The sequence below is a fragment of the Sinocyclocheilus rhinocerous genome, unplaced genomic scaffold (assembly GCF_001515625.1).
Source record: "Sinocyclocheilus rhinocerous isolate Xijiao unplaced genomic scaffold, SAMN03320098_v1.1 scaffold2194, whole genome shotgun sequence".
Taxonomy (NCBI): Eukaryota; Metazoa; Chordata; class Actinopteri; order Cypriniformes; family Cyprinidae; genus Sinocyclocheilus; species Sinocyclocheilus rhinocerous.
The window spans coordinates 680,529-698,046 of record NW_015652304.1 but is presented as its reverse complement, the minus strand read 5'-3'; the positions used below and the strand labels follow the sequence as shown (position 1 = coordinate 698,046).

The 17,518-nt window shown below is 37.5% G+C and overlaps 1 protein-coding gene across 2 annotated transcripts in view; it reads right to left on the bottom strand.

Moving 5' to 3' along the window:
- Positions 1-277: 277 nt before the first annotated feature.
- Positions 278-17,518, bottom strand: part of adar (adenosine deaminase RNA specific) — a 21,079-nt gene continuing 3,838 nt past the window's right edge. For both annotated transcript variants that reach the window (XM_016520614.1, XM_016520615.1), the window contains exons 2-15: positions 11,427-13,568; positions 10,950-11,148; positions 10,663-10,811; positions 8,859-8,994; positions 8,511-8,749; positions 8,206-8,359; positions 7,016-7,187; positions 6,823-6,916; positions 3,654-3,773; positions 3,421-3,551; positions 2,525-2,707; positions 1,523-1,635; positions 1,307-1,434; positions 278-1,179 (exon numbers count right to left, since the gene is read on the bottom strand). In XM_016520614.1, coding sequence (XP_016376100.1) covers positions 828-1,179; positions 1,307-1,434; positions 1,523-1,635; positions 2,525-2,707; positions 3,421-3,551; positions 3,654-3,773; positions 6,823-6,916; positions 7,016-7,187; positions 8,206-8,359; positions 8,511-8,749; positions 8,859-8,994; positions 10,663-10,811; positions 10,950-11,148; positions 11,427-13,435 — 4,179 coding nt within the window. In that variant the 5' untranslated portion in view covers positions 13,436-13,568 and the 3' untranslated portion in view covers positions 278-827. The remainder of the gene's footprint in view (positions 1,180-1,306; positions 1,435-1,522; positions 1,636-2,524; positions 2,708-3,420; positions 3,552-3,653; positions 3,774-6,822; positions 6,917-7,015; positions 7,188-8,205; positions 8,360-8,510; positions 8,750-8,858; positions 8,995-10,662; positions 10,812-10,949; positions 11,149-11,426; positions 13,569-17,518) is intronic.

Sequence of the window (17,518 nt, the reverse complement as noted above, 5' to 3'; positions counted from 1 at the left end):
GGAGAACTTATAGGTAAATGCCAAATTAGTATATGATGATCAACTTAAGAGTGATAGATCACCCAAAAATTAAAATTCTATCATTATTTGCTCACCCTCATGTCATTCTAAACTTGTATACATTTCTTTATATCTGAAGAACACAAAAGATGATGTTTTGAATAGTGTTGGTAACCAAACCTGGTGATCATTGACTTCTACTGTTCGTACAAAAACGACACAGACATTTCTCAAAATATCTTCTTTCATGTTCCACAGAAGAAGAAATAATCGTTCAGAATTGGAACAACATGACGGTGAATAACTGATGACAATTTTCATTTTTTTTTGAGTGAACTAAGCCTTTAAACCACTTTAATTGAATGTCTCTAAATGCATGACCTGACCAGCATCACCTGTCATTAATCTTTTCATTGAGTGAGAAATACCTAAATGTATCATGAATCAAACAGACGAGAGAAAAAGTGAGAAACAGAGTTACCCTACAGCAATGTGGCCACGCATTCACATAACAGTATTGTGATGGTAGCAAATGGGAAACAATGAGAGGGAAACTTACTAAAACAAATGCAACCCTGTAGTTATAGCTTTCTAAAAAAAAAACACTACTTCTTCATGTCTCATCAAGTCCAATTTGCCTTGGGTTTATAGCTCTGTTGCCATGGCAGCATCCGTTTCTGCTTTGTCATGATGGTTAAAGTTCAAATCCCAAAGCCACAGGCTTACCCTGGTTCTCCCTCTCTACAAGACAAACCTACTCAATTCTTTCTCGCTTGCTGCTGGCCACTCTTCCACTCCCTCCATCCCTTCATTTGTTCTCTCTATCCCTAAAAGCCCTGTGCTGCGGAGTTAAAATTGTTGTTATTTGAGCCTGAGCAGCTATTGGGTTCAAAGGTGCAACCTGGAGGGCCCGGCGCCTGTCTGTCCCCGCTTCCTCCCCTTGTGGCTTCTCCCTCGAAACTTTTTTCTTCCAAGGGCTTCCCGATCCAGGCGCCATATCCATGTTGGTTCAGCGCCAGGAAGAACAGCCTCTTGGCATCCTGGAATGAAGTGGCGGCCATCTTAGCGTGGGCGTAGGACGGTTGTGCCAGCAGATCGGCTCGGCCTGCACGCTGGCACAAAGCGCGGAAGAGACGGAACAGATTGGACTTGGAAACCTGCGATATCTCCATCTTGGGACTGGCATGAAAAGAGAAGAGAAGTCTAGGTGTTCGGGTGAAGCGCTTCGGGTAAATATTCAATTAGCGAGATTAGCTGGATTTCCTTTTTATCACTATGATACGTGACGGATGGGTCTGTCTCTCACCTGTCCACTTTGCCCTTGGTGCCATCCAGCACCTCCACAGTAAACTGGTCCGGTTGACTCCAGTTAACGCTGGACTCTTTGGTCTTACCTGTGTGGCGTGTGGAGTCATACACACTCACCCTGCCCACCTGCACCAACAATATGGAAATTAAGTGAAAACCAAGTAAAAACAAAAGTTTCACAGAACTAAATGCAGTGTGTTTTGTGCGAGCGTACCTCAGGGTGGTTAAGAGTAAAGTTTGCTGGTAAACTCTTTTTGAACACATCCCCGTCTCTAGCCAATCGGCAGCATACTGCTCGAGTCAGGTGACCATGGCTGTAGAGATACCCTGAACAAACACGTATCAAAAATAGTTTATGAATAAAGCTCTAACATTGAGACATTTAAATAATAATAATACATTTTATAATAGATTATTATTATTATAATAGAGATTTAATAAAAATAGATCAGATTTAAATAGTAATATGGTAATAAATTATTAATTTTAAAATGATCTTTAACATATAATTATGATAATAATGTTATAATGCATGATCTATTGTTATTATTACTATTACAGTAATAATATTTTTAATACATTATAATTTCAATAATTTCTTAATATATAATGGTTTAAACAATAGTAACAAAAATAATAATTTTTAATACATTATAATTTCAATAATTTCTTAATATATAATTTAAAACAATTGTAGTAATACATTGCAATACTATGCTACACTTTATATAACTTAATTACTACTTTTATTGTTATAGATATTAATTTAATAATAAATATACCTATATTTTGAATTTTTTTTGTAAATAATTCGAATAATATAAATAAAAAATACTGATATTAATAATAATGCATTTTAAAATGAATTCTAAATTACACAACTTAATTATTACTACTATTATTGTTATAGATATAAATGTTATATAAAAAAATATACCTATATATTTTGTATTTTTGTTATATAATTCTAATAATACTATATATAAAATAAATACCAATAATAAAAATACATTTTATAATGAATTTTATATAATTATTAGACATGTTTATATGATTAAATCAGTTATTTTTACCTGACTATAAATCAGTTTCAATTAAACTGACCTTTAGGACTTGGATGTAAAGCCTTTACTGTAAATAGAACTAAATAAAACACACAAAAGATAGGCTTGAAAACACTGCACTTCATTACTCAAAGCATGGCAGGAGTGTTTACCAAGAGTGATAGAGCGCAAATACACGGGGTGGATGAAGTGGCTAAGGAGCGCCCCCTGTAAGCCGAGCACGTTCCAGCGCAGGATCTTGTCGCTGCAGCTCATGGTCCTCAGGCGCTCACCGTGCTGAATGCCATCCCAGGTGGGCACAATGTCACTGGACTCCACTGGGATGGTGCCTTCGCCTGAGAAAAGAAATGGGTGGGGAATCTTAGATCATTCAAAATAATATGCAAGAACATATGAATTGACAGATAAGTAGAAGACCATAGGAGAAAACTTTTACACTGTCTACAGAAGCTCTAGCAAACTAGTAATTAGCTGTAAGCATAATCTGATTTATCACTGGAGTTTCAGAAAAGTATGTCACAATACATCATGAGGCTGTTTTATTTTTTACTTCCTTGTCAGCAGTGTTAGACTCAGCACAACAGCTACCCAAGCACAACTGCCAACATCATGTGCCGACCTGTCAAGTTAAATCCACAGGAATACATCAGCTTATCAGCTTACCTGCCAACAGTTTGGCCACGTAATAGCTTTTCTCCTATCCCATTAGACAATGGCAGTTTTGCCTGGCAAAAGGCCACACTTACGTGGCTACAGAGATAACCATAACCAGATGGCACTGATGAACACTGCTGAGTTAATCCAACAGTTAGCACACTAGAGTTAGTGTACTTGATGTCCTGGAACTACGCCACAGCATGTGTGTACAGTAGCAGTACATTTAAAATCAGGAATTCCAAAGATAAATGTTATTTGGAGGGGTCTTTGAATTGCATTTTTAAGTGTAGATATCAAATCATTCAGAAGATCATGAATAATCTGAAAACCTTTATTTGTATATATTTGTTGCCCCATAGATGGGGTTTACAGAGTTTTTTTGGTCTCTTACCATTCTCCACCTTGGTTCTGAGCTTGCCCTGTTTTACGTTCTCAAAGAGAGGCATGTGCTGAGAGCCGTTTAATTCGGCGGCCTCGCTGCATGACTTATCGAACAGAGCGCCATCGCCACATGGAGCAGTGCTGTGCGACAAAGAAAAGAGCACATGAAAGCAGTGTTATCCATGTTTGCAGATGAATCTCGGTTCTTAAACTAGCTCGGAGGAGAGGAAGTGCACGTCTCACCTAATATATAGATGAAAGGTGATGTCAGATTTGATCTTCAGCTTCCCATCGTCTGCCACCTCAAAAATAGTCTCATCACCAGGGCTTTCCCAATGCTTCATCAGCTCGCCGTACAAAAACCTGAGCCATACATATTTTACAAACAAGACACGTTATTTAACATAGATTGAAGTTATTCTACTTTTAGGGCTGTTGGTGAAAATCAGTATATTTTTTGTAATAACAGTTAATAGATGGTGCTTTTTACACATCTCTCCCACATATTTTTTTTTCTAGATTTATTAAACTGTGTTAACATGAGTTATTTCAATATTAATATTTAATAATAATAAATTTATGTATTTTAAATATATTTATTCATTACATACAGAATGAAAAAATAATGTTAAAAATAAATTATATATTAATTTAGATATAAATTAATAATATATTTTAAATATACAATCTGTGTGTGTGTATATATATATAATATATTAAAACCAAACTTTATATTAATATATAAAATGAATAATATATTTCTTATATTTTTTGTAATAATAGTTAATAGATGGTGCTTTTTACACATCTCTCCCTCATTTTTCCTAGATTTATTTAACTGTTAATAGGAGTTATTTCAATATAAATATTTAATAAAAATAATAAGTCGATGTATTTTAAATATGTATTATTGCATATATAATTAAAATAATATATAATATGTTAAAAATAAACTATATATTAATTTAGATATAAATTAATAATATATTTTAAATATACAATCTGTGTGTGTGTATATATATATAATATATTAAAACCAAACTTTATATTAATATATAAAATGAATAATATATTTCTTATATTTTTTGTAATAATAGTTAATAGATGGTGCTTTTTACACATCTCTCCCTCATTTTTCCTAGATTTATTTAACTGTTAATAGGAGTTATTTCAATATAAATATTTAATAAAAATAATAAGTCGATGTATTTTAAATATGTATTATTGCATATATAATTAAAATAATATATAATATGTTAAAAATAAATTATATATTAATTTAGATATAAATTAATAATATATTTTAAATATACAATCTGTGTGTGTGTATATATATATAATATATTAAAACCAAACTTTATATTAATATATAAAATGAATAATATATTTCTTATATTTTTTGTAATAATAGTTAATAGATGGTGCTTTTTACACATCTCTCCCTCATTTTTCCTAGATTTATTTAACTGTTAATAGGAGTTATTTCAATATAAATATTTAATAAAAATAATAAGTCGATGTATTTTAAATATGTATTATTGCATATATAATTAAAATAATATATAATATGTTAAAAATAAACTATATATTAATTTAGATATAAATTAATAATATATTTTAAATATACAATATTTGTGTATTTTTAGCTATATTATTTTTTTATATATTAAAACCAAACTATATATTAATATATAAAATGAATAATATATTTATAATACATAATTGTATTAGTTTACATTAATATGTGTCTATATTATTGCCATATGAGCACAAGTGGCTGCAGTCCTTAAGTTTTGCCTCTTTGTCGCCATCTCTGTTTGAAAACCTGCAATTGCAGCTGTTTGCAGAATTATCTTCCTTGTGTGGGTTGCGAGTCGGCACGGCTCCAGCGCGGATGAATCTAATGTTTTGAGGAGTCTGTGTGTGTGGCAGTCAGTCACCGCACCGGTGTGGATATTTACTGTACTTCGCACTCACAGATTCTAGCCTACGTCTTGGAATATATGACCCAAATAAGAATTTTCACCGGATATTGTCATCTGAACAAGTAACAAGTCTGCCACATTTGTTCTGACCAACGGAGGAAAAAAGCATTACAATAAATCTCGCTACCAATGGTGATTAAATCTAAAGATCGGTTAGCTCATATCACATCAAACCGTGCAAATTATTATTATTGTTATGCTTTATTCTCAAATTATTAATGTTAACATCAGCATTGCATGATTATGAGTATAGTGTGTATTAGCGTGTAGATTTCAATTTCTAATGGTCATACTCTATGAATTTCATATTAAGAAATTCTTTAAACCCAAAAAGCAAACTATGCTCCCTTCAAACTGGTTGTCTTTAAAATACAAATCTTGTGTAATCCCAGGCTATCTGTAATCAGAAGCACATTTAAAACTGGAATATAATTTAATTTCATTCACATGTGTTTCATAAACACATAATCCTTTCTGGATTATAATCTGCCATCAAAATGATAAATTTAATTATTCCAGCTGCAGTGAGAAAAGGCTATAAACGATCCTGCACCTGCAGGATCCTCACATGCAATAGCCTATTAGCCAGGACAACTTCTTTATGTTTACAGAAGTGACGTAATGACGCAGCGGCATGCTCGAATTTCCCGCCAAAAACCTACCCGTACCACTCAAATTAGAAAACATTATTATAAGCTAACCGTTGTGAATCGGGCTAAAGTAAGGCGATAGTTTTGAACACTGGCTGGTTATGTACTTGCTCAAATATTGATTTCGGATCATTTTTAACAAAAAGCCATCAAAATGATAAATTTAATTATTTTAGCTGCTGTGAGAAAAGGCTTTAAAATATCCGCCACCTGCAGGATCCTCACATGCAATAGCCTATTAGCCAGGACAACTTCTTTATGTTTACAGAAGTGACGTAATGACGCAGCGGCATGCTCGAATTTCCCGCCAAAAACCTACCCGTACCACTCAAATTAGAAAACATTATTATAAGCTAACCGTTGTGAATCGGGCTAAAGTAAGGCGATAGTTTTGAACACTGGCTGGTTATGTACTAGCTCAAACACTGATTTCAGATCATTTTAAACCAAACAAAGTTACGGACTGCAGCTTTAAATAACATTAATATATTTAATATATATTTCCAAATATATATTAATATATTTCCATTTATAACTCAAATGTACCATAATCATTGAAAGACAGAAAGAGAAAGACAGTAGGCATTCGAGCAGACATTCTGTCTGTCTCACAGTAACATCTGCAGAACACTAAATATAAAGTCAATATATTTATGAGCTGCTGTGAAATAAGACTCCATCTTGAAGAATGGGACGAAAAAAGCTGTAGAATGAGAGGAAAAATGAATTATGCAATTGCCAGTGAGGGAGAGAGAAAGTTCTGCTGCAAGCTGATACCGGATAAAGCCTCTCCTGGAGATGATTTCTGCGTGGCAGTCATTAACGGTGTCCCCTCGAAGACTAAGCTCCTCTGCCTTCACACAGCGGTTTCCTACAGGCGTAAGGCCACAACAATTACAGCACATCTCTAATTACAGTGCACACATCATGTTGGCTGTGTCGGTGTTTAAGTCTATTTGTGTGTCTGTACCTGTCCCGAGGCTGACAACTGTTCCGAGAGTATCTGATCCTTTCCGCATCACGATGGTAGCAAGAATCTTCCTACCCAGAAGGCTGTGCTGGATGCGTGCTGTGAGGGCATTAAAGCGCTGATGACTTAGCATGGCGATCTGATCATGCATCGTACTGCCTGACACTGGCAGCTGAAACATACAAAATCAATTTTAATAATTGTCGCACATCTTTCTGGAAGACTTATGATTGGTCAAGAGATAACATAGCACTGAATCACTGATACAGCAAACTGGTTTTATATAATAAATAACTTTAATAAATAAACATGCACATTATTTATGGCATCGATAAAAACTATATTTATAAATATTTTAAGAAGTATAATTAAAATAATTCACACACGATAAAATTTGTGATAGTATTGTATCTGCACGGTGTGGTTTATGATGAGGGCATTCATGAGCACAAAGAATTCAATCACACTAAATTCCGGACTTTTCAGCGCCTCCGATTATCACGTTTTCAGCGCTGACTAATCGAAGTGTCTCTGATTGGCCATTCTAAGCTCAACGGAAACGTGCGTGAAAAACAAAATCTGTTGCAGTGTGCACGAATCAAAATGTAACAAAATGTTCTACGAACAGACACTTTCCATTCATTTTTACATTTCGTTTTAATCGCAACAGCCACAATCAATTGTTTAACTGTGCAGGGGCCATTTTTGCCCCTCTATCTTTAATTTGTGACATTTTTGCCACAAGCCCCTGTTAATTTCCAACCTTGCTACATATAAATTTGTGTTTAGTACATGTAAAAACCTTTCAAATAGGACCCAAAATTAACATTTGTTTTGGCGAGTAAATATGACTGAATTACACAAAATTCAGAAATTCAAAAAAAATGTACAATTCAAAGTTTTCTTACACAGAAAAGCTATTGTAAACTGCAACATAAGTGTCAAATTGCAGGAACAGGAACAACACTTAGCAATGTAAATGTGTGCAAAAAAAGTTACGCAACATTGTCTTTCCATCAGAAGCTTATCTATATAGCAAAAACCCACCAACAATTACATTTGGTACTGCTTTCAAATATTACGTCCCCTCAATATTTAATAGCACTTTGTTAATCAGAAGTTAATGCATAGTTAAAAGCTACTGCTAGTTTTATTATGGACTTTTATTAAAGTTGCTGCACGTTTAATACCTCCGGCGTGAGCTCTCCAGTACGCGCTGCTTTCTCTGCTTCTCCAATGAGCACTCGAAGAGCAGCGTCCGCTGCCTCCTGTTTCCCCTGCTTTTTATTACTAGCACAAACTGCAGGAAACCACCGCCCTCCCAATTTAGCCTGGTATGTAAACCTAAAAAGAGAGAGAGGTAAGTTGATTTGATCTTTTTAATGTGTGGCCGTGCAGCAGGGAGTCAGACACACTGAGATGGGAATCCTGCTGCTTTTGTGATAAGAACATAAAGATCACAAAAACATGACCGAGAGAAAGAGTGCGCATGTACTTGGGCTCGTGCGAGGGTCCGGACTGGCCCACCAGGCGGATCTCAGCAGCGAAGCCTCGAGCACGGGCGTACTCGAGCAGGCCGGACACAGCGTTGTTGTTCAGGTAGTTGATAAGGTCACCCACACCTGCTTCATGGGCCGCCTGGAGCTCAGCTGCTGTCAGAGGTGGTAGCGAGGGGCATGCGGGAATCGCTGGCTGAGACTCATTGTCTCCCAGAGGGCAGAAAGTACCTGGAGGCTAAAAGAGAAAGACTGGGTTTAATCTACCAGCACACAAAATTCTCCTTTTCCTGTCTTTCAAGTAAGTCCTCTTTTCATTCTTGTACTGTCTCCAAACTACTCTTCACCTTATTGAGATGTAGTAGTCCATCTCCCATTAGCTCTTTCACGGCCTCCTCCGCTGCCAGCTGCTTCGCTGCTTTCTTACTGGGTGCTGAGGCTTCTGGGAAGAGACGCTCCCCAACCTTTACGCGGAACATAAACCTGACACATGAAGTGAAGGAAAAAACAAGAAAGATGGTGAGAGAAAGGAGTGAAAATGACAAATCAGTCACAGTGGACACGGTCTTTTAAAATCTAACGAGGCAGTTCTTTTCTATTGAGCTCTGAATCCTCCAATCAGTTTGAATAGTTTCACACAAAACAGAATGAAACGGTTACAACTGAATAAATCAGCATATTAGAATGATTTCTGAAAGATCACAGTTGTTTTTTGTAACTATCTCTGCATCTTCAACTATTCAACTGTATAATCATTTGTTGCTGCAGTAAAGCACACTGAAACATTGAGAATGACAGAAATAGAAAATGTGAAATTATGCATACAAGCATGCTGTCAATTCATGATTTTGCCTACTAGAGACAAGAAATATTTTTGTCTGGTAATGCTAATTTGGCAGGCAATGCTACATTTACATCAAGGCCAGTAATCAGAGCCACTCTTTTACTAAAGGCCATGAATATCCACTGAGACATGAGAGAACTTTATATGAATGTTTGTGGAGGCTTTCCTGAATGAAATCCAATACCAAGATTTCTCATTTAATCTGCTGTACAAGAAATGAGAAATTACATTCATCAATTTTGTTTTCAATCTGCTATTCACAAATCTAGTAATATCTGAAAAAATACAGCTACCCCATCTGAAGAACTGTAACTTACTGCTCATAAAGTAAAATAAAAGCTTTTCTTCAACAGAGATCAAGTTTCACTGATCTGTCTGTGTTTTGTGTTGTAAATTAGGGTGTGCATTGCTACACCTGTGCAACCTTTAGGAGCTGCAAATTTGTCTATAAAATCATAATGCATTTTGAAATTTAATAACACATTTAACATCTCATATCGCTGCTGCTTAGATATCAAGGGTAAAAAAAGACAAAAGGTATAAAATCACACTAAAAATTACATTGGGAAATCATTGAAAGAAAAAAATGATAATTTTCTATTCTCAAAGGCCACACATCTGAAAAAGTTCATTTGGCGAAAAAATAAAGGAACACCTTTTGAGTTTTTGTGAGCGTCCGACAATATATTTTTAATAAGCACCCTATTTCAAATTTTTAACTCGGACCAGCTCCTGAGATTTGCGCAGCTCTCAGGTTTGCGTAAAATGCTCGGAGATCACTGCAAACGCTCAGATTATATATTTCATTAAATATTCAGTTTAATAATCCTCCTAGGCCATATCATGATTTCAATATTATTTCTTTTTTTCTTCTTTATTTCTCAACATTTTGGACGAGGATTACACAAAGCAGACATTGTATTTTATAGGCAGCAAAGTCATACCGTAAGGGCAAAGGGAATTAAGGACACAGAAGAACACAGATAGCAAGAAAAGGGGAACAGAAAACGAGTCTGGGAAGAGAAAAGAATAGCATTACCAAAACAACAACATAAAGCTCAGTAGGTTCAGTAACTGCAAAAAGGGGAAATGGTAAAAGATGTAAAAAAAGAAAGAAAAGGAGAATAAAGGACTTTAAGAGGGAGAGCAAGAGTGAGAGGGGATAGTACAGAAGGTGCATGGAGAATGTGAGGACAGCAAGGGGACAGAAGAGCCTGGAAAACACATCAGGACAAAAAGCATGTGACTTCCTGTAGCAGGATTAAAGAGATGTAACCTAAAGCCCTTTACTGTGGGATGTGTTTTACCGTGGATCATGGGGTGGCCCGTCCTGTCCGGTCTTGATAAATTGGATGGCATGCCCACTGCGCTGGCTATGCTCCATTAGGACAGATACAGGGTTCTTTCCTCCAGGTAAAGACCGAGACAGAGCCTGGGGTGGAGTATCCATATCACCCTTTAGAAATGAGACAAAGAGAAACTAAATGTATTTTTATATACGAGTTACAGGTACACAGCATATCAAAACTGCTATGAGAGATTAAATGATTAGGTTTCATGCAACTTTGACAATGAAAACCAAAAACAAACATACTAGCATTTCATCTGCCAGGTCAGTGGTTGACTCAGCTCCCTCAAGGTTCGGTTCTTCCTCTTCGCCATCACCTGCTCCTTCCATCTCCTTCCAAAGAATCTTCAGGGTTATGGCTGCAGCATCTTTTTTGGCCACTTTTTTGTTTGGACCCTCAGTCGGTGGAAACCTACGACCATCTAGCATGACCTGCATCCGAAACCTGGAGACGAAAAGAAAAACCTCAAACTATAAATCCATGAAAACACAGTTACTGTGTTTTTACTAATTCTTAATCATGCAACCCCATTTCACCTAAATTCACTAGCAAGGGAACTTCTGTGGCATCTCCAAAAAGCCTTGGCTGGTTCACCAATTTTTAAACGAATCACTGCTGTGTAGCAGCTTTCCAAACATACTCGCTTCCAAAAAAGCCAGAGGCTTTAACACAGAAAAACTAATGCTCATATGCACCCGTAAACAAGCTTCTCATCAACTAACCTGGGGTCATGTGAAGGTCCGGACTGGTCCAGAAGTAGGAATTCACAAGTGTGTCCAAGATGCTGAGCAAACTCCATCAGTCCGCTAACTGGGTTCTTACTGCGGGCCTCTTTCAGTTTCTGCAATCTGCTTGACTCCAGGCTTTGGGCCGGGTGAAGGGGAGCAGCCAATGAAACGGCAACCTCGGAGCGAATCGTGTTCAGGAATTCTGGAATGTCGTCAGATGCCCACTGTGAACGTTCTCCTCCATTACTGGCCATATCCTGATAGTAGAACTGATGGGGAGGAGGTTGGAAGTAGTGGGGTGGAAAGGAAAGTTCACTGGGCTTGGGTGGCATCGCCTCAAGGCCAGGCATGTCAAGCTCTGTGATGCCATATGTGTTGTTGCCTAAAATCTCATCCAATAGATTTTCACCCCCATCCATCGGCTCTGCTGCGGTACCACCTGAAAACTCAAGTCTATCATTTGCGTTTGTAATCGCTTCTGCAGCAAAGTTCAACATCTCTGCACTGCTTTCATCCTGTTTTGCAGTTGCAGTGGCTTTTCGTTGGCGGTTCATCTTTTCCTGCCGGTGTACACTAAGCGACCAGGTAGGTGGTGTAACTTCGGAGTCACGCCTTACGTCACCTTGTTTCTCCATTGAATAGAGTGTGGGATTAACCTGCTTGGCACTTCTCAGGCCAAGGTTCTTGGCAATCACAAGCGCATTGCTTGTACCTGCTTCGTAGAGGTACTGTAGGATCTTCTCTTTGCTATCTTTAGTATCGGCCATTGTTGGCAAGGTTACTGACTGCACAGCAGGTAAAAGAGTCTTTTGAACCTGGTCAGGACGCAATGTTTCACAGGTATCTTCACCTTCTGAGTCCTCTGATTGGTCAGTGGAATCGCTGTCAGCCTCAACAAGGATCTGTGATGCAGAGGGAGCACTGGTGCTGATGAGATTCCCTGTAGCCTCTTGGTTTATGGATGACTTCTGACCTGGCTTTGTCTCAGAATCCTTTGAAGACTGCGTTTGTTCTCTCTCTTTGATGGGCTCACTGTCCTCTTCCTTGCGGAGTCTCCACAGAGGAGGAATCTCACCTTGTTTTACTGCTTGGTTTGTCCTTAAGAGGGCATATAAAGCCTTATTAACAATCTTCTTGGGAAGGCCGAGCTTTTTACCCAAGGCCCTGGCCTGAACGGTCTCGTCTGGCCCGAGTGACGTCAAAAAAGCAAGGACCTGTTGCTGGATCTCAGGGGTCAAATACAGAGACTCTCTGACCGAGCCAGGAGAACTGGAAACCTTGCTGGCAAGGCTACTGCAGGACGGGGTGTCAGAGGTGTCTACCCTTGTTACCCGGTCACCCAAACTCAGACTATGAAGGCCCGAGGACACATTATCTACCTGTGTATTCCAGTAGTGCTTCGTGTATTGATTGGGATAATACTGTTCCTTCTGGTGATAGTGATTCCAGTGTGACCTTCTCTTAGGTCCAGGTGTATTTCCGAAGTTCTGCTCCCTATGCCAGTTTCCTCTGCCTCTGCCGTAGCCGTCTCTTCTTCCAAAACTGCTACCACTTGATTTGAAGTCACGATAACCTGTCTGGTACTGGATAGGCCTAGTAGAGACCTCTTCCCTTCGGCTGGAGGTTTGGGATCCAAGCTGGGGCGCTTTAAACCGCGGAGCCTGTGCACTCTGCCCCCTGAGGAACTGCACCTGGTGTTGTCGGAAGCTTAGACTATTTGAGTCGAAGATCTGATTACTGCCGTGCTGGGGGGATGCCCACAGGGGTGGATCAGAGGGGCTAGGGGGAAAAGGACGACCGCGTGGAGGCACGCCAGGAGCACCCGGGCGAGAGGAGTAAAGGGAAGGGTGCGGATAGCTGTCAGATACAGAGTCTGGGCTTGGGACACGAGGGCCTCGTGGGTGACCAGTGGTTTGATGGGAACGAAACTGAGGTTTTCCCTGTTGGGGAGGGAGAGAGAATTGCTGGCAATCTTTGTGAAACCCTCCTCTACCTCTGCTCATAGCGCAGGGGTGGGGGGCGAGAAGGGCGTAGCGTCGGGCTTGGTGGATGGGATGTGTGCACGTGTTAGGATGAGTCTCAGCTGACTGGATGTAACGTCACAACAATACCAAAGGTTTAGTCTGTGCACTGCTTCTGCAGAGAGACAGAGAACAACAGAGAAATCCATGAAAGAATGCAAAGGGGATACAGGCTTTCTGATGTTGCAGTGTCACAGTACAGACACACAAATCCCATCGGCACATTTCTTGGCAACCCAGTAGACTGTAATTTGAGGACTTGGTAAAAGGCTCACTGATTAATTATTCATGCTTATTGTGACACACAACCAATTTATTTCTGGTTAGCGAGTAATTTGCGGATCCTTATGGTGAGGGAAAGTGGTCATGGGTATTAGAGGAAAGCACTTTACTAAGAGTAAAGCGTTTTTTTACTAAACTGGCAAAACTTTGCGAGATGTCAGTGAACCTAACACTAGTTTAGAAAATGCAGTACTGAACAGCTGAGTGTAGGTCTGGTGTACATCACTGTGAGTTTAAAATAAGTTGCTTATTAAGACTCTACACTCCTCATAATACAAAAGGTCAATGGGCAGCACTTAGCCAGCAAATTCATTATTTTTAATGGATTCAGGCAACAATAGCTCAGAAAAATAGCAAGGTTATGACACATTACATAAGACATAACAAAAAAGCTGAATGTGAGAGCTACATTTCTAACCACATACTTTCTCCACTTTACTATTTGTTAGACACCAGTGTGCTAGGGCTGTAATGGTTCAAGTTTTTTCACGGTTCGGTGCGTATTTCAGTTTTGGAGTAATGATTCTGGTACAGTTCAGTTAAGAGGGCAAGGGTGGTGGGGGAGTATTCTAAAATTGTAAGTAGTAATTTCCATAAGAATATTCATTTGTTAATAAACATTTAACCAGTTTACCTTAACTTAAATTATTATTTTTTCATTACTAAATTAACATTTTAACTTAAAAACACCTGCATTCTTTTGCCAAACCCAGGGCTAATTTATTAAAGATCAAGTATTTTAAATTGCATACTTGTGTGCTCTACATTGCCAAAAATATAAAAGTTAAACAGCACTTTTAACAATAAAAAGGAACACGGTTTGAAAGCAGCAGAACAGGTTAAAAACCACAAATTATAGGTAATAAATATAAACAAAGGCACAAAATAAGTGTCAACTGGTCAGAGGTTGAAAGTTCTGCAGGAACACATTCTCAGTCTTCTGAATATAGTAACACGTTAGTGGCACGTTACTGACTATAATCTCATTACAGTTGATATTCTTCAAAGAAATAAAATAAGGTAAATTTGAAGTCCAACAGCAAATATATATTTGTATTTGCTTTCTTCTCAATAACAAAATAAACACACAACAAAAATTACAGCATAAACAGCAGTTACGAAAGCATCCGATCATAGCGATGTGGATATGCTGTGCAATTCGGCACTCCAGTCAAGTCACGACAGGTCACATTTATAGCATTTATATAGCGTTTTATGCAATAGATTGTTTTAAAAGCAAGCAGCTTTACAGTATTAACCATGAAAAAGTGACAGTGTAGCTTTCAGTTAAAATTACAACTTTTTACCTTTTTTTTCACCTTTTTATTAGTGAATACAAAAAAATCAAAACATTAGTGATGTGTGCAAAGATTAAAGCTTTATCTCACTGTTGATCTCACTGGACTGTTATGATTATCATAATATAAAGTAGGCCTATTTTAAGAGAGATAATGCTGTGAACAAAAAAATAGATTTATCCAAAAATAAAATGTTATATATATATATATATTAGGGATATGCCGGTATCAAATTTTCATGTTGCGATTAATTGCTAATGCTTTTATTACGGTATACGGTATTATCACAATATTGAAATTAAGTTTAAAAAAAGTGCTGTCATAGTACAGTATAACAGGTTTAATAACTTTTTTCTTATAACAAAAATAACTGAACATTTAAATGCAATAAAGCAATACAGAAAAATGTATAAAGTTAAAAGTTTTACACAGATTAAAGTGCAAAAGAACTATAAAGACCAATAGGTATCACTTTACAATAAGACCTCATTAGTTAACCTTAGTTAATGCATTAACATTCACAATGAGCAATAGCTACATTTGCGACAGAAGTTATTAATCTTTGTTTAAAAAAACACAAGTCTTAGTTCATGTTAGCTCATTAAACAACACAGCTGCAACTCTCAATTTTAACATCCTGTTATTAAATATTGGAATACCTAAGATTAATGAATGAAGAATTTTTCATTGGCAGTTTATGTTAACCAATGAATTAACTAATGTTAACTAATGAAGCCCTAATGTAAAGTGTGACCGAACAATAAAGAATCAAAACACTTTCAAACAATATCTAGGGCATGTTGTAGTCCAGATTAAAATGTAAAAAAAAGTTTGAAAATAAATAGCCTATTAAGTCTAAATATTTAAGTATTTGGCGCTGTGATGAACATCATAGCAAATACACAAATCTGAATGACTGCTTAAATCATTTAAACACGATTCAGAAACAGAAAGTAGTGCAGCTGCTTTGTTTACAGGGTTTCCGGGGTAACGGCTGCATTTAAATGAATTATTATATTATTATTATTATCATTTCTGCAGTTTAGCGCCATCTGCTGTCAGAGAGTGAAAGTGCGCTTTCATCCAGAGCGTCTCTCACATGTTCCGCCATGTGCTTCTCGTCCGCGCTTGTTTACATCAGAGTGCACACAAGTCTTTCACGCAGCATACAGCGCTGTTGTGCATTCTGACCAGTTGATGGTAAAAGTATTCATAAAATACATTCAAAATTCTGAATAATTTGTAATATATAATTATTCACGGTATTTAGAAGTGCCCACGATAACAATATCGAGCATATTCATTACCGTGATATATCGATAACAATATCGTGCATATTCATTACCGTGATATATCGATAACAATATCGTGCATATTCATTACCATGATATATCGCATTACCGAATACCGGCACAAGTCTAACTGTTAGTAAGTCTTCATCGTTTCATAGAAAGCCAATGGAAGATCCCAGGTCAGATGAGGAGACTGATCACGTTTATCAAAACACAAACACATCTACTTATGGAGCGCTTGCCCACAAAAAGATTCCAGAAAACCTATTGTATCCGTATATAGAATATGCGATTACACAAAAGGACCACAGTATTTGAGCAAAGGATAAATACAAATTGATGTTTATGTGTGTGAATGGAGCTCCCTCTGTTCCTGGCTATGGCTAGTTGCACTGGAGGACAGCCAAGTCCTGACAGGAGACAAAGGAAAGAGGGAGATATCCAAGGACATATCTAATTTTTGGCAGCCGTTCCAAACCAAATATCAGAACAAGAACACCTTTTGGCAGCAAGCTACAGGGGGAGGAGGGCCGTTTCATTTTTTTCCCCTTTTGACTACAGCCATTTTGTTTTTGCTGCGATCGAAATTCCGATCTCTCCTCAGTTTAAAATTTACATTTTGGCAGAAATCCATTTGCTTTTGTCATCGAAGAAAACAAGACAAGGGCGGCTGGTTTTCTGTGAATTCAAGTGGGATTGGCTGCACATTTGGAAACTTTGCTGCAGAAGGACAGTATCAGATGTGTTTCAGTTACTCGGAATGGCCGGCACCAGGGATTGTGTTGATGGATATCTCGCCAGTATTGTCAGTAGTCTAATTCAAAGCGCTAATCAGTCAGACTTTGATTTATGCTTGATCCTTAAATTTGATAAAAACCTGTAAACCTTATCTCTTAGTATAGTAAAACAAATGATTGTTTGAATATGTTTATACATCAATGCCAGTTGTGATTTGAACCACACTGTGGTAAACATTGACCCTCAGTTTGCTGTTGCTAAGCAGTTAAAATCACAAAAGGGCAAAAGATCACACTTAAACAGCAGCTGTCATCTGTAGTAGGGTATGAAAAAACTCCAGCAACCAATAGCATTGAATACCTCCAAATTGACCTTCATTACTGTTCACATGCATGCAAGGTTTGCACAGCATCCCACAGGAATAAGCAGGTGATTTCTGTGAACCATGTGATTTT